The sequence below is a fragment of the Ochotona curzoniae genome, unplaced genomic scaffold, assembly GCF_017591425.1.
Source record: "Ochotona curzoniae isolate NIBS_2020 unplaced genomic scaffold, NIBS_Ocur_1.0 contig_1, whole genome shotgun sequence".
Classification (NCBI taxonomy): Eukaryota; Metazoa; Chordata; class Mammalia; order Lagomorpha; family Ochotonidae; genus Ochotona; species Ochotona curzoniae.
Genome location: NW_024464918.1, coordinates 42,610,629 through 42,634,988, shown reverse-complemented (window position 1 = coordinate 42,634,988; position 24,360 = coordinate 42,610,629). Strand labels below are relative to the sequence as shown.

The following is a 24,360-nucleotide window of genomic DNA, read 5'->3' as shown; positions in this document are numbered from 1 at the left end:
AGCCTTTGAACCATAAAGCTCCAAAGACAGCAGAAGATGCTCATGTTCTGAGCACTGGGTAGAAAGGACTTGGTTACAGGAGTTCTCACGTCCCCAGGAGTGTTGCAGGGTTTACATGCCAGGGCAATGACCACACACCATCATGGCACTGGTGGCAACACCCTCTTAAGGAAACTCAATGATAAAAGCCTCAGCATGAGGCATGGAGGTTTTGGCATCTTGTCCATGGCAAACACTGGACCCAATCCAGTTTCCAGTTTTTCACCTACACAGCCAAGATGGAATGGTGGGGTGGCAGGCATGATGGGGTCATTGGCAGAATGGCAGAGAGCACGAGTGTTGTGGAAGCTGTGAGCACTTTGGGCCTGAGAAGGGCAAGGCAGGCCAGACCGTGAGCACCGCTCCATCCGCCGGCTCACGGCAGCCTTGCATGGTGCTGCCCTCCCTCCCTAGTGGGGTTGCAAAGTTATGATCATGGAATAAAGACAAATAGCAAGCAGCCTGTCAAAAATTTGGCTGGTGCTGTGGTATAACAAATTACTCCTCAGCCTGTGACACTGGCATCTCACGGGTACTGGTTCAAGTCCCAGATGGTCCATTTTGGATGCAACTCCCTGATCATGGCCTGGGAAATTAGTGCACCCACATGCAAGACGTGGCAAAGCTCCTGGCTTCTGAGCAACTCAACTACGGTCATTGCAAGCATGTGGGGAGTGAGCCAGTGGATGAACAATCTCTAATTCTACCTTCCAAATAAATAACATTTTCAAAAAATGTGTGCACCAAAGCTATTTTCTTGAAGGAGCCCCATGTGGTTACATCGGGCTGTTTCCAAAGCTATGGGCACATGTGTGGCACTCCTAAAATCACTCACTTCTGTTGATATCTGGTATTATCAATCTTTAAGCTTTCTCCCAATCTGGTAGGGAAAAAAATGTTAAATTATTTTAAGTTGTCATGTGCTGTTTTTCAAGATTCACAGTGAAATAAATGGTTTTTAATGCTTGCATTGACTATGTTTTTTGTTGCCGTTGTTGAAGATTTTTATTTAAGAGAAGGAGACACTGGCCCATCCACTAGCTCATTCCCCGAGTGGTCACAACAGCCGGAGATGAGCTGATCTAATGTCAGGAGCTTCTTCAAGGTCTCAAGGCTTTGGGCCATCCTCCACTTTTTCCCCAGGCCATAAGCAGGGAGCTAGATTAAAGTAGAGCAGCTGGGACACAAACTGATACCTATAGGGGACGCCGGCACTTAGGCTAAGTCTTAATTTATTATATCAAGGCTCTAGGGCCGGCATCGGTTACAGGTGTTTCATCTAAATGTTTTCTGTTCATTTTCCTATGTATCATATTGACTTACTAGGAGTCTTTACTGTCTGCGTTACATGACCATAAATATTGAAAACCTCTCCTACTACTTTACCCACTTTTCCAATGTTGTTTTGGTTGAGCTGGTGTTACAGCACAGAGGATTAAGTTTCGACATACTATCCCATATAGGTACCCCGAGTCTCACTCTGCCTGGTTCCCCACCACTGTGCCTGGGAACGCAGGGGAAAATGGCCCTGTATTGATGGAGACTGCTACCCCTAAGAGACTAGAATGCAGTTCCTGCCTCCTATGGTCACTTGGGGAGTGAACCAGCAGAGGGGAGATCAGTCTTTCTCCCCTCCTCCCATCACTCTGCCTTTCAAATAATTTTTTTAAACATGTATTGCGCATTCAGTCTCTTTATCCACACAGATGTCTGCAGTCAGCCCGGCCAGCCTTTTTGGCTGTGGGTTTCCAATCTTGCTTAGCAAGGCTCAGCTGTGCGCTGTTAACGAGGCACTTTCGTTTCCATTTTCTCACACAGGCTGGGGTCCCAGGCACCCAGGGAAGTGCTTACTTATCTCCACCGTACAGATAAGAAAAAGGAAGGTCAGGGAGGGCCAGTGGCTTATCTGGGGTCACAGTCGTACTCTGGGAAGACTCAGAGCCAGAAATTGGGTTCTCAAGGTCTTGGGCCTAGATAGGGGGTCCTCCACTCCCTGCTACCTGCCTGGCCTCCCAGGTTTCCCTGCCACGGCATGCACCACCCCACCCCCCACGACATGCACTCTTGCATTCTGTGCACCTGCAAAGCCAGACTCACACAAAGCTGCTGAGCTCTGTCGACCAGTCCCAGATGCACCTGGGCCCTTGATACCATGGCTGCATCACCAGCGTAACTAGAGCACCCAAATCCTGAGGTGGTCTCCAGCAAAGCCTTGGAAGGGCCCAACCTTTCAGGAGACCCATTCTGTCTTTCACATCCCCGGCTTGGGCCAGTAGGTTGGCTGAGAATTCAGCAGCACCTCCTTGGCCCGAGACTTGCTTGTTAACGCCGCCTCCTCCCTCCCACCTGTGCTGGCTGCTTTCACAAGCTACACTCCCGCTACAACATACTTTTGCTCTGGGCAGATTGAACCCGTAGTCCTTCTGCTCCCGTATTCCCTGCATAATGTATCAACAAGCGCCCCAACACCCATGCCACAGCCCAAACACACCACTGCCTTGGCATTTCTTCAGCCAACTCTGCCCTCCTGGAAAGTCGCAGAACATGGGTGCCATCGGGCCAGGTGTATTGTAGTGACAAGGCCAACAGCAATCCTGCTCCCAAATGAAAGCTGGCTTCTACCCAGGCCGCACACTTTTACCAGCAATCTGGGTTCCTCAGGCCTCACCTGTGCCTCGCTTTCTCCAGCATTTTCCAACAAGCCAACTTCCAAAGTCTCACAACTTTTCCCAGTGACTTATCCCTAAGCCTCCTCCAAATCCTCAGGTGCGGCTGTAGCAGCGACCACACTCCTCAGAACCCATTTTCTGCATTTGTCAACTTTGTGTTGCCTCAAATAAGATAATTCAGGTACCTTTGAGAGAAGGGCTTGGGCGCGCTCAATTTGGGAGGGTCCCATGCAGAGTTCAGGCCGTCGCAGTGAGCTGCCGTCCGCTGAAGGCATCTCTGCTGGCAGAATCTGAAGGTGCCAGAAAGCCTTGTGCGGCCACAGAGCATCCAAAGAAAGGACATCATGGCGGCCAGGAAGTGCCTGCGCACTCTGCTTTTATAACCTCTCCTCTCTCGGTCCCACCTTCCCAGGGCACGCCCCTTGACCTAAGGACCGCCCCCTTGGCCCCACCTGCAATCACCACAATTGGATTCAGATAGTGCTAATCACGTTCAGCACCATTCACTAATGATCTTGGGGCTTCAACATCTACTGAAGCTCCGGAACAGTAACATACACACACCTTTACAAACTTCATGTTTAGTGATCAGAATTGCAAGGGGACCTGTCATAAGGCAGATTCGGAGCCAACTAGGATGTCAAGTGAGGTGTGGTGGACGGCCCCTGGCCAAGTTAGCTCTTGGGGATTCTCATACTTTGCTCCCAGCTGAGACCACCACCCGTTGGTGACTGGGAACAAACCCAGACACCACACACACACACACACACACACACTCACTAATAAGCTCACCTGCTCCACAATGAAGCTGGTAAAGGCCTCTCTGGGTCTGTGTGGGAGGAGAAGGGCTGAGGTTAGCCAAGGGCTGCAGATGACCATGTCCCTGCTGAGATTTCTGTCTGCCCAGCTGACTCCTCTAGTCCCACCTGTCCCTGCCACATGGGCAGGTGTCCTCCCTGTGCAGTCCAGGGGTCCGGGACTCTGCCCAGTTCCTATGCTTCCCTTGCATGCCAGGCTGCCAAGGCCCATCAGGTCAGGCCAGGTACCCCTGGGCGGTTTCTCACCGATTCTCATCCCTAGAGGCAGTTGTAATTAGCCCTGCTTCACCTAGTCAGAAACCAGCCTCAGAGGAGTTCAGTCCTGTTGCCCAAGGTCACAGGGAGCCGGCAAGGGTGTTTCTGCCTCTTGTGCAGGGGGTGCTCCCACCCCAACCTCCAGCATTAGCTGCATGAAGAAATGAGTGTGTCCATGCATGGAAATTGCCTCGGTAGCAGGTGGGCGCTCTGATCTCCCTGGAGGCCGAACACTTTTCAAGGGGTGGATAGATGCTACGCACTGCCCCGGGCTCTGTTCGCTCCTATCTCATTTAATCCTCGCAGCCTATGAGACTCATTCTGGTGTATGGAGGAGGAGCATAGTGGGGCTCAGAGAGGCTAAGACACTGGCCCAGGCTCCCAGGAGCTTGACTGTGGGTGAATGTGCTCAAGCCATGAATATGGCACAGAAGACCCATGGGGCCCAGCACAGTGACTTCTGCTTAAGAAGCCTGGTACCATGGCCAGGACATGATGAGCAAGTCTCCTGGAGTGACATCACCCCTTCCTGTAGCAGAGGAACTTTGAGAGGTATTTGCATGCAAGCCCAAGAATTGGGAAATCCTGATGCCAATGTGTGGGCCATGACACGTTTCTGCCCAAGCAAGGGTCCAGTTCTCTCATCATCCTGCCTTACTCTAGGGACCCTGGAGACTCCAGACTGCATGTGGGAGCTGGCTGAGCCCCCATGCTCCTACCCCAGCCGCAGCCTGTGGCCAGGGCCCTGGGGTTTCTCCACCAAGGATGGCCAGATGATGAGCCAGGGACCTGCACTGTGACAGCTTGGCACCCCAGGTTGGAGCACTCTAACCACACCACATCATGACTGAGGATCATATGAGCTCTGGGATCCAAGTTAGAGCACCAGGAGCTTTCTTCACTCCCTTCTCCTGTTTGCCTCCCGTGCAGCTCAAGAGCAAACTGGGTGGCAGAGCCTCTATGAGCCTTTGCAAGTTGGCCCCTGCTGCCCTCTGCCCCCTCCTCCTTCTGCACACGCCCTCCTGCCATCCTGAACCAAAACTGTCCTTACCACTCCTGCATCCACTCTTCCTGCTCCACCTGCTCCTGGCTCTCTGCCTGCCCATCCTCTCCCTGCTCATGGCCCATGAGCATCCCTCACAGGGTGGTGACTGGACCCACCTCAGTGCCCAGTGGGCATTCCCTGGCAGGGCCCGCATATTCCCCCGTCTCCCCATTTATTCTTCACACCCTTTGAACTTGGCCATACTTGCCAGATGGGCATTCACTCAATGCTGGATGCAGGAATAAAAGCCCAGACAGCTGCACAAATAAAGCAAGCACAGAACAACTTTCTACACTCCGAGATTATTAGAGAATTGGTCAGAAGACCAGGCCTTGTTCTGGGCACAGAACCACCTTGGCTCTTGCTGCCCCCATGGGAGGTCAGGCAAGCAGCCGCCAAGTGGCCCTCAGTGCTAATGACAATGCTGCCACCTGAGGGTGCTGACATGGCTTCTCACCAAATGGGGGAGAGAGTGGATTTGAGACTGGGAAGGCACCCTTTGTGTGCTAGTGCTGGGCCTGAGGAACTGTCCTGAAGGCCTGTTTCTTTGCATTGGTCGGTTCACTGGTCCTCAAGACATCTTAAGGAACACCTGTCATTATCCCACAGTACAGATGACCCAAACTGGGCTCAGAGACAGAGTGACCAGCCCGGAGTTGCCCAGCTGCCAAGTGCCAGAGCTGAGTTGAGAACCAGGAACCCAGCTCCAAGACCCACATTCAGCTTCAGGAACAGAGCAGCACAAGGAGAGAGGGGAGCAGTCTGGGCTTTGGGGCCAAATAGGTCAGGAATTTCACTTCTTGCTCTAAGCTGTGTGGTGGCCAGAGGTACAGCCCATCACACTCTCTGATCCTTGTGTTAGTAGAAGAGAAAGCAGGCTCTTGGAGGAGTTGCAGGAGGTCCTGGGAGCTTGAAGTGGGAGTTCAGGAAGGCACTACCTGAGCTGAGAAGAACCAGCAAGAGTTGGAGGAGGTGAAGGAAGAGGAGGAAGGAGATAGAAAAGCTCTGGAGGCATCAGCTGACACGGGCTTCAGAACAGCCCAGTACAGCTCAGAAGACCTGAGCCAACAGCTGAGGAGTCAAGAGGAGGGAGTTTGTGTTGGCCAGAAGCTCGAGTAAGACATTGGCCTTCAGCTATAGAGGGCCAAGCATTGCAAGTGCCAAGATTGCAAGTGTACAGTCCATGCAGGGGTGGATGGGCCCTGGTGGGCAAATACGAAGAAGCAATGAGAGGTTGGGAACAAGTGCAGACGACACTCTGAGCCCACCACACTAGGGAGTCTGGGCTGTGAGGAGTCCTGGCAGCCACTGCTGCTTTTGAGCAAAGGAGAGCAGGGGCGCTCACTACACTATGAACAGCAAAGACAAGAAACTTCCAGACATGGAAAGTTCCACCCTGGCCCTTCAGAGAGGGAAGTCAGGCCCCCAAGGAATATGTGATTTTCCACGAGTTTCATGCCCTTCCTACGTTGGTGACTTTTCTGATTCCTTACAGTGACTGCCACAAAGCTAGAAATCACCAAGAGACTATGGGCGAGGCAGGGATGGAGGTGGGGCAGCCTGTCAGGAAGCCTGGCAGAGGAGGGCACCCTGGGGGAAGCCTGCAGGTGCCTATGGGGAACAGCAGACTTTGTCGGACCACAGCTTCCCCAGCTGGGCTCCCATGGGACTACCGCAGGGACTCGGCGCCCACGGTGCTCACTGTGGGAAAGCTCCCACTGTGTCAGGTGCCCTCAGCTTGGTACTGCTTGTCTATAGTTTCTTCCTCCAACAAATGCAAGAGGTGCCAGGCTTCTCCCAGGAGGCCAGAGTGCTGAGCTAGATGAAATCATGTTGCTTCATTCTTTACCTATTTGAATTTCTTTCTGTTCTAGAAAAAAAAAATTTTTTTTTCCTATCTCATTGGAACATCAGAGATAAAGAGAAAAGATCTTTCATCTTCTAGTTTATTCCCCAAATGGGCAGGAACAGCCAGGGGTGGACCAAGCCAAAGTCTGGAACCCAGAACTCTATGCAAATCTCCTCAATGGGTGGTAGGGATGCAAGGGCTGGAGCCACCATCTGCTCCCTCCAGATGCACAGCAGCAGGAAGCCGGAGCAGAAACAGAGCAGCTGGGACTCGAACCAGGCCCTCTGAGATTTGTTCCAAATGCCTGTCCTTTATTGCTTGCTTGATTCTCACAGGCAACAGAAGCACTATGATTTTGCATATCTTAAGAGGAACTTAGATTTCAGTAATGTGTTTAAATGTTTATTCTCTTAGGAGCTCTACATCTAGACATTTGTCCTGTGGAAACAAATACTTCATAAATATGGTGGCACAAATACATTTTCCCACAGGGTTACAGTGGCATAATCTATAACTGAAAATTGGGTACAAACGGCATGCCTATCTGTAGTTGACTAATTTATGACCCAGGCAATGTTCTCAAGTTAGGTACAGCTCTCACTAGAATGAGTGAATGAACATCTGCATGTCCAAGATGCATTATCAAGTGAAAAAGACAAAAAAGTTGCATTATGGTCTCACTGTGCTTTTAAATAACTGTACATCTACAGAGATAGTTTTAGAGACAAAACTCTAATGTTGGTATGGATTAAGTGGGGGAAACCTCTGCAAACTGTACCTGTTGGCAGCGAGAGGCAGAATTTCCCTAAGCTAAACTCCTGTGCACGGGGTAGCTGAATACAGAGCACTAAGTACGGGTGATGTTTTAGGATCAAAGCATGAAACTGCACAAGGAGACTCTGTATTATACAGTTTTGTAAGGAACTTTTCGATATAAGCACTTATTTGGCACTTGTGAAAAACTGATTTTGACTGTTGCAAAATTGTACAGATAAGCTCATGGACCAGAGGCCTTCCTTGGACTGCACTGGGGGGTGGGAAGGCCCCTCACAGGCTGGGGGTCTGACCCAGCAAGAAGAGCCCCTTGTCTTTTTTTCCAGGAACAAAGACCCTGACTGTGAAGAGGGTGGCGGAAGAATTGTGTCACATCACAGCTCATCCGTCTGGGAGGAAAAAAATGCCAATGCCCCCTTCCCCTGGGCGTGCAGGGGAGGGTGGGAGGCAGAAGCCCATCATGGCCTGAGCTGTGGTTCCCCCAAGTCCCTGCACCTGCTCTATCCCAGCCATGCCTCAAGTCAGTCCGGCTCACTTTATCAGCCCTTGGCTTCACTCTGCTCTTCTCATTCATCCATGCTTCCCTGGGCCTTCTCCCAGGAGCACGACGGGCCACAAGTGCCAAGTCAGGACACAGAGCAGTGCGCCTCCATGGCTCTGCAGGCTACTCCTACCACTGTGTGCCAGGAGTCAGCCAGACTCCAGCTCCCAGCCTCTCCTAGCCCCACCATACCAAGCAAAGGGTGTTGGACAAAACTCTCCAAGCCCTCCTGTATAATGGGGCAAGGGTAGCATTCAGCGCACAGACTTGAGGACCCCGGGGGAAAATGAGAACACATATGTGAAGGAACAGGGCAGTCCAGTACTCTGTCACATACCTTATCCCTTCATTCTCCTAGGACTCTAAGGCTGGGCAGGGTGTCACTTCCCCACCGCCCACACTCCTACAAGAAGCAGGCCTCAGTGGAGGGAGCCCAGGTCTCCTGACCTTCTGGCTGCAGGCTTTCTGTGAACTACGTTAATCCCTGTCTACAATGTGGGGTGCTCATTCTTTGCCCTAAGCTGAGCAGTCTGTCTCCGGGTACTCTCTGAAAGTCAAGACCCTCAGGAGGGTGGGCTGTGCACGACCAGGCCCTGCAGCCTCAGGGGTTTTCCTTGGCATGGCTCAGCTGCCTCTGAGTCGGCAACTCCACCATATGAGTCAGAGCTGCCTGCCCGGCTGCAGCCGCACGCAGCCCAGCTCCTGGAGATGGGCCAGGGAGACTCATGGCTTGCTCCAGACTGAGCTATCCTTCAGAGCAAGAAATGGCCCAGGGCACAGGAAACAGCCAGACTGCATGGGATTCCTTGGGAAGCTCAGCCTGTCCCCGTGATGTGGCCAGGGGGCCTCCACAAGGTTGGGGTCTCTGACTTGTACCTGTCCCACAACCCCTGAGTTGCTGCAGCTGACAACATGTGCAACTCCCCACCCTTGTCCAGCTGAGCCAGACCCCACCTTCCCAGCCACAGCCTTCTTCCTCACTCCCTCCCCTGGCCACACTGACCACCTCTTCCTCTTCCCTCCCCTCACATCTTGCTCTCCAAATCTTCCCCATTTCCTACCTGGCCCTGTTGGTGACTCACTGGGGCCTGGAATCCAAGCTTCAGTCAATGCCACTCACAAGCCATGCCAGCTGCAATCTAGGCTCACGGGTAGAGGAGGGAGAGAAGGAGAGCACCCCAGCTTAATAGCCAAAGCCCAGGCACGTGGTGGGGGGGCAGGCAGCAGTAAGAGCTCAGGCTCCTGGGCACCAAAGCCTCTCAACAGTTCTGCCAGCCCCATGCCCTCTGGTCCAACCCAGGGCCAGGCAAATCTCTGTGTAGGCCACCTGAGCCCCAGCAAGGGATGGGCAATGGAAACCACCAGTCTTTTGATGCAGGAAATGAGACTGAGAACTGAAGGTATCTGTCTGGACACTGGTGGCTGGAGGGAGCCCCACGTGCCCCATTCATACCCCCACCCTGCCAGCACAGAAGCCCACACACCAGAGAGACCAGAGTGAAAAGCACCAGGTTTAATATTAAAATGTTTCCCTTAAAAAAAAAGTATACAGATAGGAAAACTTAGCATAGAAAATAGCACTTCTGCTGTATAAATGTGAGTTACTGTGAGTCCTACCAATACTTGTAAACCTAGGTGAGTATATCTTTGGTACCATAGTGAGAACCCTCCTCCTTCTTAGGCCAGGCTTAGGAGGTTCTGGGGCAGCAGATGCCAGCTGGTGCAAGGGGCTGGCACCCACCAGGGTCAAGCTGTCCCCACCCTTTCCGGCCCCTCCCCTGCCAGAGATTTGGCCATAGCCAGGACTCACATAGCATATCTAATGCCCATTGGGATTGGGGACAGTGCTGCCTCTGGCAAGTGACAGGGCAATGCCCAAAGTACCCAACACACACACCTATTCACAGCACCCACTCGAGGCTTCCTGGTCCTTCAGGGACTAATCACCTTCACTGTTGAGCCTATCTGTGGCTCAGACTTGGACAGCAGGTGCCGGGATGATGGGCCCCACCAGGTCATCTGACATGTCTTCCAGGCCCCTTTGCCCATGATAAATTCAAAGGTCACTGCAGGTGTTGAGAAGGGTCTTGCCATATCCCCCTGGGAAGCTGCCAGGGGCTTTCTAGCACCCTGGCTCTCACTCCAAGTCAAGGCCTGGATAGCTGTGTTGCTGGGTACTAGCACGGATAGGTGGGGCGTCAGGGAGGTGGGTAAGCGGTAGTGTTCCTGAACCCCTTGAGGGTGAAGTGTGATCTGGGATCTCCCCAGGGCCCTGCTGACCCCGCAGGATCGAGAGCTGAGACAATTGACCTTGCTTCCTCTGGACAAGGAGCATCTCCTTGGAATATTCTGGAATGTTAGCACCAGGAGGGCACTTGGAGTTAATGAGTCCAACTTGCTCATTTTGCAAGGTCCAGGGAAAGCCAAGGATTCCTCCATGGCCTCATTGCAGGGCCACATGTTGATACATGTATGTAGTGCTTCATGCTGGCTTACCAACAACATACACCGCAGTCTTGGGGCCATTGGGCCCTGAAGTCCCTGGAGGTTATATCAAGGCCGAAGGTAACAAGGAAAAGTCCCCAAAAGGTAAGACATGGCCAAGTACATCCCAAATGCCCTTGGGTAGGGGCTGTGGGCCAGGGGCTCCTGTCCTTGGCTCAGTCCCCAGCGTTAATCAACAGCTTTCATTAAGCTCAGAAGGCCCCAGACCAGCTCGGACCTGGGGAGGGGTCTGCTGATGGGGAAGGGGAGTACCATTGTATAAGGCAGGCTCGAGCTCCTCAGCCAGGAGGTGATGCTGTAGCAGGTGGTCCTTCCCAGTTGGGGTGGATCAAAGTGCAAGGAAATGGCTGCTGCCCCATATGGGCCAGTTAGTGGGACCAAACAAGTGGGCTCTGTGCCTCATCCACCACAGGAATTCCCACCTCCCTACCTGCCCTCCACAAAAACAGGCCCAGACCATGGGCATTCACGCTTGACTCTGCCGTCACCCAGGTGGGGAAACAGAGTCCCTGTGGCCTCCCCAGGGACAGAGGGCTGGTCACGCCCCGCCCCCTCCCCATATACCAGTTCTCTTGCCTCCCAAGCCAGCCCCAGGGTCTAAGGCACAGCATGTCAGGGGCAGAGACTCCCAGAGGAGACCAGCTTGGCGGGAGGCACCTGCTAGGTAAGAGGCCCAGCTGAGCCAGATCAGGCTAGCAGGTACTACTGAATGCTGGGAGGCAGAAGGGGGTGCTCCAGGCTGGGCAGAGTTGGGGGCCAGCCCCCTCACAGGAAGCTGTCCTCCACTTCAGCCCGCAGCCCGAAGCAGTCAGAATCCGGCAGCTGTTCCACTTTGGGCTCAGACTCCACGCAGGCCTCCAGCTGTGGTTCGGCCTCTGCTTCTTCTTGGGGCTCCAGGGGGCTGTCGCAGGAGATGGTAGAAGATGTGTTGACTTCATTCAGGGTGGAGCTGGAGGAAGGAGGTGAGTGAGGGTCAGGAGGTGACACAGGAACAGGCAGATGACACTCACTATGAGTTTCCTATGCTCCTATTTGGAACACTTCTGCTCATGCAGTCCTCGTCAAGACTATGCAGGGGTCATACCAGGAGGCTCAGAGAGGTGTCATCCTCAGCTCATATCACACAGCAGGTGAGCCCCGAGTGTGTGCAATGGACTCCAGAGTTCCTTCTCAACCAGCAGCATCTAGCCTGTCCTCACTTGACAGAAGATGGAATCAGGGCTCCCACTTGCCTAAGGGGGCAGCGCTGCGCCAGCATTCACACCCCTCGCTAGCTGACCTCTGTGACTCCTCTGTGCCATCTCCCTGGAGCCTTGGGTTGTTAGTCTCCTCTCTGGGCCCAGCCGAGAGGTCTGTAGGGCTTGCCTGTTCAGGCCTGCGTGTGCCACCTGTGCCTGTGCCCAAACTGAGGCTTGCAGGGGAGAAGCCTTCTCCCACATCACCCTGGGCTGGACCTGGTCTTGGGGTGGGCAGCCCTCAACTTTAGCTGAGGGCAGATCCTGTCTCCAGGTCAATTCCAGGCAACAGCCAGGCCTCCCTGCATCCCAAGGTAAGAGGAAGATGACCAGCTTCCTCCATGTCTCAGGTCCAGCCTGAGCTCCTAGAGCTGCCTTTTCAGCCAGGCTGGGCTCTCAGGGGGCCTCAGGGCCTGTTGCTGGAGGTCAAACCATAGGCCTCAGCCTGACCATGACCCCATAGCTATGACCATGGTGCTGGGAGTCCTGCTCCTTCAGGCTGGCACAGGACCTATCGGGGCACCCTTAATGTACAGTACTTGCAAACGAGCCCCGCCCCCTTCTGGGACTCATTTGGCACCTGATGGCATCCAACGTGCCATGAGTGGGCTTCTTGGTCATGTTCATTCATTGGAATAAGCATTCCCCCTGGGCCACGTACACTCGAGCCAGCCCGTCCCTACACGGATGCACAGACATATGGCCATACACACTGTGTATGTGTATTGCAGCTACCTGGCAAGACTGGGGGAGCCCTCCAGGGGGCCCTCATCAGCAACCTCGGGTTTGGGGTCTGGCAGGGGGATGATGTAGTCGTTGTCACCCTCGTTGGGCTGCACGGCCGTGTAGAGGACAGAGCTGGTGTCCAGGGGGGACCGGAGGCCATGGAACCCGGGCAAGCGAGCCTGAGACCTGAGGATGGCTGGGTGGTCGCTCCTAAGAAACTCTTCATCCACTTGCTGGTACTTCTGCTCCGCCAGGCAGAGGGTAGGAGGGGAGAGGAGAGAGAAACAGAGATGGCTTCAGACATCAGTGTACACAGGTCGTTGGGGCTCAGGGAGAGAGGAGGCTTGCTCAAAATCACTCAGCCAAGCAGCCCTGGCTCTCCTCCTGGCTGCTCCCAGAGGATGGCTCAGAGAGAAGCAGGGGCAGACAGCCCCTGAGACCCTGCCTCTGCCCCACAGCAGGGCAGCTGGCAGCTCTAATGGTCTTCAGTCTCCCTCACCATGAAATGACGAGGACTCCCCTCCACCTCCTGGTCCTGGGGTGTGCAGTGAGGAAGGGACCTAAGGGAGGTGGGGCTGTGTCTGGGCTTCTCCTCCTCACCCTGTCACCTGTGGTATACAAGCATGGTCTCAGGGTCCTCCTAGCTCTGTGTGCCCATATGGCCAGGCTGCCAGTGGTCCTCTAGCCCTGGGGGGCGGTGCTCCCACTTCTGAAGGAGCCCCAGAATCTGGCATGGATGCACAGGCCTCAGCAGGGGTGCATGACCTCCTCTCCACGTCAAGTCAACCAGTACCCCCATGGGGTTCCACTGTAGAGCTCTCTGTGCCCCCAAAACCCAGGCAGCTCATTGCTCCTGGCCACTCCTTCACAGCAGCTGTAGTAGAGAAACCCATGCCCAGAGCAGGAAATGGCTGGCATTTCCTCCAAACACACAGCCGTGGGTTTGTCAGCTGACTTCTGGATCCCTAACCCTGCCTCAACTTACCTTTTTGTAACCCTCGCCCAGCAGTCTCTCGAGAAGCAGCACCAGCTGGGAGAAAGGGGGTCGGATCTCAAACTTCTCTTCCCAGCACTTCTGCATGATCTCATAGCTGGGGAGAGAGACATGGGCTTAGGGTGCAGGGGAAGGGCTAGGCTGGGCTGGGGTGGGGGCTGGAGGCTGGCACCTCTGGGAACAAGGCAGCCAGGGCAGGGAGAGGGCAGGGTGATGGGCAGATGCCGTTTCCTGTGATCGTTGTGGCTGTCCCCCAGGTACCCCTCTTCTGTGCAGTCACATGGCATCAGCCACAACTCAAGGAGCCCATGAGTTCGGCCCGTAGCAGCCGTCACTCTCTCTGCTCAGTGGCAAGCTCTGGATGGCATATGAACCTGGCTGGGCCCAGGAAATGTTGGCTCTGTGACTTTTCGCTGGAGCTACAATGCCAGCAGTCAGACAGGGAGTGGTGGGGTCAGCCTGGAAAGGATGCCAGCACAGAAGAAAGCAGAGCAAAGCCAAGGGCTGGGGCAGCCCAACACCCTGCTCCACAGTGGCTTAGACATTTCCCTGTCTCTGAGCCAAGGGCTCTGTCTTTGGCCTAAGTCAGTGAAAGCTGAGTATCTGTGGCTCGCACCAATGGGGCAGGAGGGATGCCACACTTACATCTCATCAGAGGCGTGTGCAGGCTGGGCCATACGGTAGCCCCGCTTGATGGCGTTGTAGAACTGCTCATTCATTGGCAGTTCTGGGTACGGTGTGCCACCTGTCGAGGAGCAGAGACAGAGGACCCACAGGCTTGAGGGACCCTCTTCCTCTACCAGGTACCAAGGGGCAGGTTGGTGGCCCCCAGGGGGGTTAAAGGGATGGGTCCTTGGCACTGGGAAATGGGGGCTGCAACCCTCCCCAGAACAGAGACTCCAAGAACACCTGGCCCAACAGGGCTCTTGCGTTGTCACTGCCCAAGCCCGCCCTCCCCCAACAGCCACATGCAGAGATAAAGGCGTTCCCCAGGGAGACAGCCAGGGGCTACACAGCAAGGAGTAGGCAGCAGAGCTTGACCCAGAGCCTGTCCCATGGCTGGGTGGACAATGTACCGGGGGGCTGTGACAAGAGGGGTACCTACCCAGGGTGAAGATCTCCCAGAGGAGGATCCCGAAGGACCACACGTCGCTCAGCGTGGTATAGAGGCTGTTGAAGATGCTCTCTGGGGCCATCCACTTCAGAGGCAGGAAGGTCTGTGGGCAGGTGGGGATGGGCTGAGTGCACGGAGGGTACAGTGCATAGGGCAAAAGCAGGAGGCCTGGGGCTCTGGGGCACCAAATGCCTGTACCCATCACAAAACCCTTGGAGGACCTGAAAGCTGGCTCCTTGCTCACTGGGTGGAGCCAAGTTTCAGGGTCTTAAATTCCTCCCAGAACATGACTGCCAGCCCCCATCACTCTCTTCCCCAGCCCAGTGGGGCTGCCTGGAGAGACAGGTGAGGGTGGGTAGATGTTAGGGAAGCCAGAGACATGCCAAGGTAGCATCGCCTAGCTCTCATCCTGGCTGCTTTCCACTCCAGCAAAGTGAGGAGATGTACGGGAGGCAGGATGGACATATTAAAAAAATAATAATACTAGGGCCAGGTGCAGTAGCCTAGCAGCTAAAGTCCTCGCTTTACATGCACCAGAATCCTATCTGGGCACTGGTTCTCATCCTGGTGTCCCTGCTTCCCATCTAGCTCCCTGCCTGTGGCCTGGGAAAGCAGTAGAAGACATCCCAAAGCCTTGAGACCTTGCACCCGCTTAGGACCCTGCACCCACATGGGAGACCCTAAAAGGCTCCTGGCTCCTGGCTTTGGATTGGCACAGTTCCAGCCATTGCGGCCTCTTGGAGAGTGAATCATTAGACAGAAGATCTTCCTCTCTGTCTCTCCTGCTCTATGTATATCGGGCTTTCCAACAAAAATAAATCTTTAAAATAATAATAACAATAATTGTGTCTATTTGAGAGGCAGACACAGAGCATGTTGCAATGGCCCTGAGTCAGGGGTCAAAGCTGGGAGCCTTAATCTCCCTCAAGCATGGCAGGGACCCAACTACTTAAACTGTCACATGCTCTCAGGGTGCCCATTGTTACAAAGCTAGAATCAACAGCAGAGCCAGAAGCAGGCACTCCGGTCCTAGATGGGGGCATGCCAAGTGGTGCTGTAACTGCCAGCCCAAATACTGGTTCTGGATGGTCACCTTGTGACTAACCAGCTCCTGCCTGCAACCTGTATTTGTTGTCCAGTATCACCTGGGCTTTTTCCTCTTCCTGCCTCCCCTGGCCGTATCTAGCTAAACATCTATCTTCCTCATCTCCTGCTCCAGGCTCAACTGGGTGGCTTCCCTTCCGGTCCCTTCCTACACATCTGGGCAGGCCCAACCCATCATGGCTGGACAAGGACAGGACACAAGAGCCCCACACCAAACCCAAGAGCCATAGGCACACAGAGGGAGTCAGTTCCCAGGGGCCCTGAAAAGGCTCTCACGCTGCCTTTGGAGATGTAGTTCGAGTCCCGCATGATGTCTCGAGCCAGGCCAAAGTCGCAGATCTTGACTAGCTTGCCCTCACAGATGAGCACGTTCCTGGCTGCCAGGTCTCGGTGGACGCACTGGGGGCAGGAGCAGCAGGGACAGTTGTAAGGGGGAAGGCCCTCTCCATCGAGGCGTTGCAGAAAATACATCATCATCATACAGGGGGTAAGCGCCCACCCCTCCCCATCCCAACAGAGGGGCTGTAGGCATTGGATGGGGCCCTGAACTTGGAGGATTCTGGCCATGTGGGGAGCCCCCTCCCCCAACCCAAAGACCACACGTACATTCTTAGAGGCCAGGAACTCCATGCCGTTGGCCACCTGGTAGCTGAAGCCCACGAGGTCCGTGTAGCTGAGCACAGGGGACTCATTGATCAAAGTTGCCCTGTAGGTTCTCTCGGGGGCTGTGTGGACAGGGGGTGCACAGAGGGTCATGGCCATCCCAGGTCGCCTCATGGCCTACCACCAGAAGACCCCTGCCCTTGGGTGGCTCCTGGGAGTGAGGGCCCCAGGCACTGGTTACCCAACATGAAGGTCTGCCTGAGAGCAGACTGGGCCTCTTGCTATTTAACCTAAGCCACACCCACTTCATCCGTGCTGTCCTTGGTGTTAGCCCGGGGTCACCCTTGCTCAGCCTGGCCTGCTTGCTTCTAGGGGAAACCAGCACAACCCAGGGGGTAGCTGTGGACAGATCATTCTGCTCCTAAGCCTCAGGAGGTCCTGTGCTGCCCACCCCCCACCCCAGGCTCCCACCCCAGCCCTTTACTCCTCTGAACTCAAAACTAGGATTCACTAAGTATCAGCTGTGGGCAGGTGACCGGCCTCAGTGCCCACATCCACGAAACGGACATACGGCCACTTTCCTCCCAAGCGACCATATGAGGCTGGGCATATGAGAAACTGAGGGGCATGCCTCCCCATGTCCCGGCACATGGGGGGATGCCATGTCCACCCACCAGAGGGGACGTAGTTATCATAAGGGGCCATGTAGTTGGAAGATTCGATGTCTGCGTATTTGACGTCTCCTTTCATGTCCAGCATGGGCACGTAGTCCACCGATTCATCTTTGCTCATGTCCATGTAGCCACCGTCACTCTCCCCCGTCAGCGACACGTGGCTGGAGGCAGAGGACATTGTAGGAGAGACCTCAGGCTTTCCCTGCTCCCCCTGCTGCCCCTCGCTGGCCTTGTGTCATTCACTCTCCTTCAATGGGCCCCTGTGGAAATGGCCACAGATCTGCCCTTTCAACCCCACATCTGCCCTAGCAGGCATCTTCAGGGAGCTCCCACGAGAGGCAGCTATTGCCCCGGGTGGCAAAAAGGGCTACAACAGTTGCATGTGCAAGGAGGTACCTTCGTAAGGCCCTACAGCACTACCACGCCCTGGGCCCCAGGCGGGCCAGCCACAGCCTTGCGTGGGTGGCACAGCCCAGTCTTGGGATTTTGCCAGCATTCGGTGCCCCATGAGCTGTGTGGCTGGGCATGCGTGTCTCACTGGGTAGGAAGACAGGAAGGAAACAGAGCCAGCGGTTGGGCTGAGTGTTCCTGTCTTCTGCCTGCTTTCTGGGGTTTCTCTTGTCTTTACTGAGGTGATCGGCAAAAGAACTCATATGCAGTCTTTTTGAAACTGGGAGCTTGATGCTGGAGGGGCACGGGGGAGGGCCAGGGGGGAAGGAAACAGGAAGCTGCTGCCACTCCGAGGCCTGGTTCTCACCCCACCCCAGCAGCTGCCCTCTGTGTGCCCCGAGGCAGGACAGCAAGACATGCACAGCACAAGGCCAGTATGCTGGGTCAGGTTTGCAGATGGCATGGCACAGGGCCTGGCACACTGGCACAGTCAGTGGGTGGCACTCCTGTCATTCCCTTAAGTGGCCTAGAAACCTATCCAACAGCCATGGCACCCACCACCACCACCACCACTTTCCTGATGTTCTCCCGCTTCCTCTCTTGTAAGAGGAGGCAGCAAGCAGGTGCCAACCCCCATTTGCAACTCAGGGCACCTGGGCAGGCGCAGGCCAATGGGCAGGGCATTGCTGTAGAGCTCGGCACTTGGCGGGCGGCGCTTGTCAGAGTGGTGCTGCAGGAAGGTGTGCTTGTTCCGGTGCAGGTAGTCCACCAGGTCGCCATAGCGGCAGTACTCGGTGATGATGTAGATGGGGCCTGCAGAGGGACCAGGCTCAGGGTCAGGATGCCAGGAACAGGACTGATGGAGGAGACCTGGGCTGCCTTCCTGCCGCAGTGACTGGAAGCAAGGTCCTTAGTCTCCCTGGTACTTAGTTTGCACATCTGTTCAATGGGGCAGACAATGCCCACCCAAAGGATGAATGAGATGTTTCTATCTGCAAGGCACGTGTCGAGCACACTGTCACCGATGTGTTTTCAAACCAAAGCTGACGACGGAGCCCGTTGGCAAATCAGGGAAACTATTTAGCATGCTTAGCTTACGGGTTATGGGCAATTCAATGCATTTACTCAATCAGGAAGAACTTGAAGACACTGATGAAAACAAAACTTTAAAATGACTGATCACGGAGGTTCTACGGCAGCCTGAGCACGCAACTTACTTCTGTATTTTGTTTTGCTTACACAATAACAAGGAAAATCCCAAATAGCATAACACACAGCTGCAGATAGTCATAACTTTTTTTTTTTTTTGCCAGTCTGACTTTCAAATAAACACAGTTAGCCAGAGAGAGACTCTTCCTGGATCTAAAAGAAAGCACTCCGGTGGCCTCTAACGGTGGGTACCCAAAAGTTAACGGGAAATGGATACACCTGATAGAACTACACTGGGAAGTCAGAATTTTTGTACCAAAATAAACCTATCATTGTACTGTGTTCTCCTCAAACTTTCTGAAGTAGCCTCATATACCTCATCCAAGGGTCACTGTTACAGCTCACAGTTTGCAAAATACACCGTGAAAAGAAAATCGGCAGACACCTGGATTTGGAAATGACTGTGAAAGTGGTTTTGATTTGGTCAGTTTCCAGATCTTTGCTGTCTGGGACTGTGAAGTGAGGGTGCGTGCTGGGGTGGGTGGGGACCCTCCAGCTCGAGTGTCCTGGATTTCCATGACCTATCTGAGGGTGGGAGAAACCAAGTGTCTTGCCCGAGTTCTCCGGGGCGTGGGTTTGGTACCTCCTTTGGTGCAGGCCCCCAGCAGGTTGACCACATTCAGGTGCGGCCCGAGGTGACTCATGATCTTCAGCTCCGACATGAGGGCTTGCTTTTCACTGCTCCGGGCTGTGGCTGAGGGGAGGGACCCCAGGCCTGGTTGGTCACTGGGGTTCTGTGGCTGTCCCCCAGGCACCTCTCCTGACCCTCCCCATGCTGGGAGACCCAAGTGGCTGAGGCCTGGGAGGAGCTGCAGTCTAGGGAGGGGAAGGAGGGTGGTGAGGCGGGAAGGAGAAGCGGAGCAAGCAGGCCAGGGTAAGCAGCCCTGGAGGCTATGGTGGTTGCACTGTTAATCCTGGGACTGAACGCGCCTAGAGGGTCCCCAGAACTCACATTTCAGCATCTTCACAGCCACCTTCATGGTGGCCTGCGAATGACTCAGGCCATGGGCCGTGGCTTCCACGACCTGCCCGAAGGCTCCAGAGCCGAGGGTGCGTCCTGTGGGAGATACGACCCCTCAGCTCGTGGCCCACCTAGAAGATGCACCACCCACCCAGCCCATCCTCCCCAGCCAACCTGGACAATCCTGCCATCACTCTGGACTTAACAGCTTCCTTCGAGGAATTTCCAGAAGCCACAATCCCTCCCAGTCCTTCCTGGAGTCTCACTTAAGTGCTGCCTGCTTTCTGTTCCCTTTCCCACCTCAAGGGCATACTGCTTCCCTGGGTGCCCCCCACCCCAGCCTCCCAAGCTGGATGAAGCTGGGCATGTTCCGTTGCCTTAAAGGGGTCTCAGAGTCTCAGGACCTCGTCCGTGACCCTCACACCAGAGGCAGTTACTGACCAAGCACAAGCTGGTCCCGCGGCAGCTCCCACGTGGAGTCATAGGGCAGCTGCATGGGGTCCACATAGATGTACTCGTGGCCATCAGAGCTCACAGATTCAATCACTTTCCACCGGATCTCGTAGCGTGGCTTCTGCAGGACCAAGACCAGGAAGGGAACGTCAAGGCAGTGGTCTCGACCTTGAAGCCCACCAGACCAGCCCCGGAGACAACACACAACACAGGAGACCCTGGAGTCCAGAAAGGGGCAGCATCGTATCTCAAGTCGCACAGCAGTCAGCTGCACCAATGCCAGTGGGGCCCAGTGGAGCCATGACAGAGCAGCCTGGGGGAGCTGGCAAGCCAAGGAGCAGCTGGGAGCAGGGTTTCCTTTGCCAGAACCAGCTTCTCTCAGAGCCCCAGCTGCTCCTCAGAAGGGAGGGCAGGTGCAGACAGCCCCAGAAAGTGGCACAAAGGAGAGGGGGCTCTCTTGGTTGCACACAGGTCCTCCCAGGCTGGGTTAGTCAAACAGGCAGCTCAGGATGTTGGAAAAGTAGGATGCAGAGATCACAAAACTAGACCAGGAAGACAGAATCAGGGATCTTCAAGCACTGAAACACCACTGGCAGGATGAACAGAGTGGACTCCAGAAGGCCCCGTGGTGGCTGGAAGCACCCTGAAGCCCATGTGGTCCCCCCAAAGGGGCCATGCCCTGGGAAGAGAGGGATGATGCCTGAGCAGGGGTGCTGGGGAGACGCAGTCAGGGCAGGAAGGCCTGGCTGGCTTGGGCAGACTAGGCTGGGCTGCTGGCGGTGGAGACAGCACAGACACCCAGTGACATTCTGCAGAAATCCCAGCCTGAGCTCCACCCTGGGCCCACATGCGGTCACAATCATGCAATCTTCCAGAAGGGCCCATGCCAGGCCAGGCTGGGGTGGGGCTCACCTTCTGCCAGATCATGATGAGGATGATGAGGGAGACGATCGTGAGCACCACCAAGGCCAGGATGGCTGAGATCACCACCACTTTGAAGGGCAGAGCTGGAGGCAGTGAGCAGAGTAGGCCATCAGCAAGCAGGGCCTGGGCATACGGCCTTGCAGGTCATCTCCCACCCCTGCCCCGCCCAGCATGTCAGTCTCGCAGCCTCTGGCTAGGGGCCACACCATTGGCTTCTCTAGCAGACACCCCTAGAACCCTCAGTACCCATCCTACATCCCTGCCGGCCTCCACTTCCTTCAGCCCTTGCTAACCCTTGCCAGGGTTAGCCCGGCCTTTCTGAGCAGCCCCAGACTACGTGCAGAACCCTCCCCTCTGTCCTGTCCATGACCTGGACTGCCCATGCAGCTGAGAGACCCTGCTCACTCCCCTCTGAAGCCATGCCTGTATACTTGGCCAGCCATGCCTGACCCAGTGGCCAATGGCCTAAGTGAGCAGGAGGCTGTACCCATGGCCGCCAGAGCCCAGGGGATGGGGTGGTGATGACCGTCACTGTGAAGTGCATCCACCAGGGCCCCTCATGAAACACAGGCTCCACCCTGGGACCCCCAAGCCTCAAGTCTCCTTTATGCTTGCTCTGTATACCTTCCCACCTCTCCACATCTACCCCTGCCAGACCCTCACCACCCAGCCCTGCCCACTGTGCACTCATACACTATAACCCCTGGAGACTTTCCCTGCCCTTGCCCTTCTCTACTCCCAGAGAACCCTGTCCTGCCTCCCCTGGTGGGGGTGGGGTCTCCTCCCGGGGTTTCCTGTTCAGGGACCAGGCCCACATCACTCTGCACCAGCCACACATCTGCCCTGGGAAGCTTGCCCCATCTCTCTAAGGGGAACCTCTCTCCACACACTCCCACTGCCCGTGAAGGGTACATGATACCCCCTCAAACGCATCACACGACAGCTTTAACCTCTGCTCAGAGCTGGTCAGCAGGCCAGTTGTCCACACTGTCTGCTCAGGGACACGTGAGCATATGTGGAAGAATGGGCAGTAGGAAATTCATCCATCCATCATAGGGCAGATGCACCAGGAAGCAGGGCCGCGCACACAGAGGCACGAACATGTACAAGACTGTCCAGGGACTAGGCATGCTCACACTGACATTCACACACACACACACAGAGCAGCTGGCACAGCTGGCCAGGCATCCTGCATGCATGCCCACTTGCTAGCTTCACACATGTGTCTCTAGGCATCGGGTGCCTCGCAGCAGCCAGTTCACAGATCTGCACATGGAAAGGTTACACCCGTGGCACACAACGCACAGACAAGCTACACACAGCACAAACACGGTACTGTTTCTCATACACCGTTTATAGACTCATGCTTGCCCACACGTGTGTGTGTCCATCCCACGTGGCACATGGGAATGCCAACCAGCTTCGCAATGCTCGCAGCTGCTCACGGACATGCAGACACACGGGCAGAGTCACAGGGCCGGCAGGGAGGCTGCGGAGGGTGGGGGCTGGTCAGCGGCCCCGCCGAGGCTGGGGGACTCACAATGCGGCACCACGGTGACCTCCTTGCTGTCGTAGTCCCGCAGATTGCGCAGCATGCAGCGCACAGACAGGGGCTGGTCCACGCGGCGCAGGCGCAGCGTGCTCACCACCTCAAACTCCTGCTCTTCCACCCAGTATGTCACGTTGGTCTCCAGCTGGCTCTCATCCTCTGAGCGGTTTCCCAGCGGTGTGGGCGGCAGCTCAGAGGGGCACCTGCAAGTTGAGTCGTGAGTGGTAGCCGTGTCCAGTCCATGCTTTCCCAATCCAACTCCCTACCTAGGGCTTGAGCACCGGGCTCTCTCAAATGACCAGCAGGGGGCGATCTCACTCTACAACAGAAAATTCCAAGATTGCAAAGTCCACTCTGGCTTGACCTCGCGGGGTCACACAACAGGGGGTATGTCAGAACTAGAGGCAGAAGCTGAACTCAACCCTCCATGCAGCATGTAAGAATCGGCCCTGGTCTGGGGAGGTGTCGGGGAGGGGGGGCACTTGGGGGTCAAGGCCAGGAAAAGGCGCAAAGGTAAATAAATCACGTAGGGTTCAAGGAGGTGGCAATCCTTTTAGGATACAGCTGTAAGCTGGGGCAGAGGGAAGGGCAGGACAGAGGCTGGCCAAGGTCTGCTCACCTTTTGAGGTCTCTGCAGGTGAACCAGGTAACGTTTGGCTGAGGCATGCCTCGGCCGCGACAGCGGACTACCTGCTCCCCGCTGGCGGGATGGCTCTCACTCAGCTCCAGCACACGCACAGGGACTGCACAGAGAGGGGGACAGGGTCAGGAGGTAGGGTGGCGGGGGGTCAGCCCACTCAGTTAGCAGGAAGGGCTCTTAGCGGGGGACTTGGCCACACCCTCTCCTGGGGGAAGAAGGCAAGGTAGCTGGCTGTAGGTGAGCCTGAAGCCCCAGGAGGGCTCCCCACCCGCACAGGGCACTTCCAAAGGGAGGCCTTAGGAAGGGGCTGCTGCGTCTCCAGCGCCTCTCTGAGATTGCTAATCTCCCCTTTTAACAAGAAGGGGCAGCCAAGCTCCCAGAGCAACAATCGCACTGGCTTTTTTTTTCTCTGAGTTTATTTTAGGGGCTGCCTTTTATTTATGACATGTGATGCTGATTTTCCATCTGCCATTGAGAGGTTCCATTTTGCCTTTCAAAAGAAGTTTATTCTGGGAGAGCCAACAGACAAAACATGAAGTCATTATCCCGTCATCTTTCGACTCAGACCTATCCGTCGGCCCTTCATCTCAGGCACAGTCAAGCCAGGCCAGGCTCATGGGAACCTGCCCTCCCTCTCACCCCAACACACACACACACACACCCTCACCCCCCACCCCCGACCTCACTTCCTATCTCCCTCCATGTCCCTCTGTCCTGGCCATACAGGTCTTTGTGCCCTTGCTCTGGCTTCCTCGGTCCTGCATGCAATACCCTTTCCCCAAATATCCACTTGGCCAATCCCCTCACCGACTTAGAGTGGTTGAGCAAAAGTCACCTCCTCCTTGAGGCCCGCCTATGCCCAACATTCTCAATCCCTCCTACTCTGCCTTTTCTTTCTCCCAGGCTGCTTGCTACTCTGTAACCTACAGCAATCTCAGGCATCCTCCCTTCTGCTTTAATGTTTTCTTCTCCTGCTAGGAGAGGCAGGACACAGAAGCTGGGCCTCAGGAACCGCAAACAGAGTGTGGCTGCTCAGGAAATGCCTACTGAGTCATGGTACTGCATGAGTGTGAGGCAAGGAACAAAATGGACAACTTCAGAACACAGATGCCTGCGGTTTCTGGAATACTTAGTGGGCTTAGGGCTGTCTCGGACAGATGAGGAAGCTGAGGCCCACAGAAAGGACATGCCTGGTTTACAGAGTCTCCCCAGCTCCAGCCTTCCTCTCCTGCTCCCTCTGTGGGTGGGGGAGAGAAGTGCAGGAAGGGGCAGGGGGTTAGGGGCACCCC

General features: G+C 55.3%; 1 protein-coding gene across 2 annotated transcripts in view; it reads right to left on the bottom strand.

Annotated features, from left to right (window-relative positions):
• Nucleotides 1-11,260: 11,260 nt before the first annotated feature.
• The window catches only part of PDGFRB (platelet derived growth factor receptor beta), a 32,793-nt gene continuing 19,693 nt past the window's right edge, over nt 11,261-24,360 (bottom strand). For both annotated transcript variants that reach the window (XM_040977025.1, XM_040977034.1), the window contains 15 exons: nt 23,051-23,174; nt 22,423-22,634; nt 20,871-20,965; nt 19,947-20,079; nt 19,497-19,601; nt 19,128-19,238; nt 17,989-18,148; nt 16,946-17,106; nt 16,275-16,393; nt 15,945-16,067; nt 14,556-14,667; nt 14,096-14,195; nt 13,442-13,547; nt 12,466-12,698; nt 11,261-11,444 (listed from right to left, as the gene is read on the bottom strand). In XM_040977025.1, coding sequence (XP_040832959.1) covers nt 11,261-11,444; nt 12,466-12,698; nt 13,442-13,547; nt 14,096-14,195; nt 14,556-14,667; nt 15,945-16,067; nt 16,275-16,393; nt 16,946-17,106; nt 17,989-18,148; nt 19,128-19,238; nt 19,497-19,601; nt 19,947-20,079; nt 20,871-20,965; nt 22,423-22,634; nt 23,051-23,174 — 2,078 coding nt within the window. The remainder of the gene's footprint in view (nt 11,445-12,465; nt 12,699-13,441; nt 13,548-14,095; nt 14,196-14,555; nt 14,668-15,944; nt 16,068-16,274; nt 16,394-16,945; nt 17,107-17,988; nt 18,149-19,127; nt 19,239-19,496; nt 19,602-19,946; nt 20,080-20,870; nt 20,966-22,422; nt 22,635-23,050; nt 23,175-24,360) is intronic.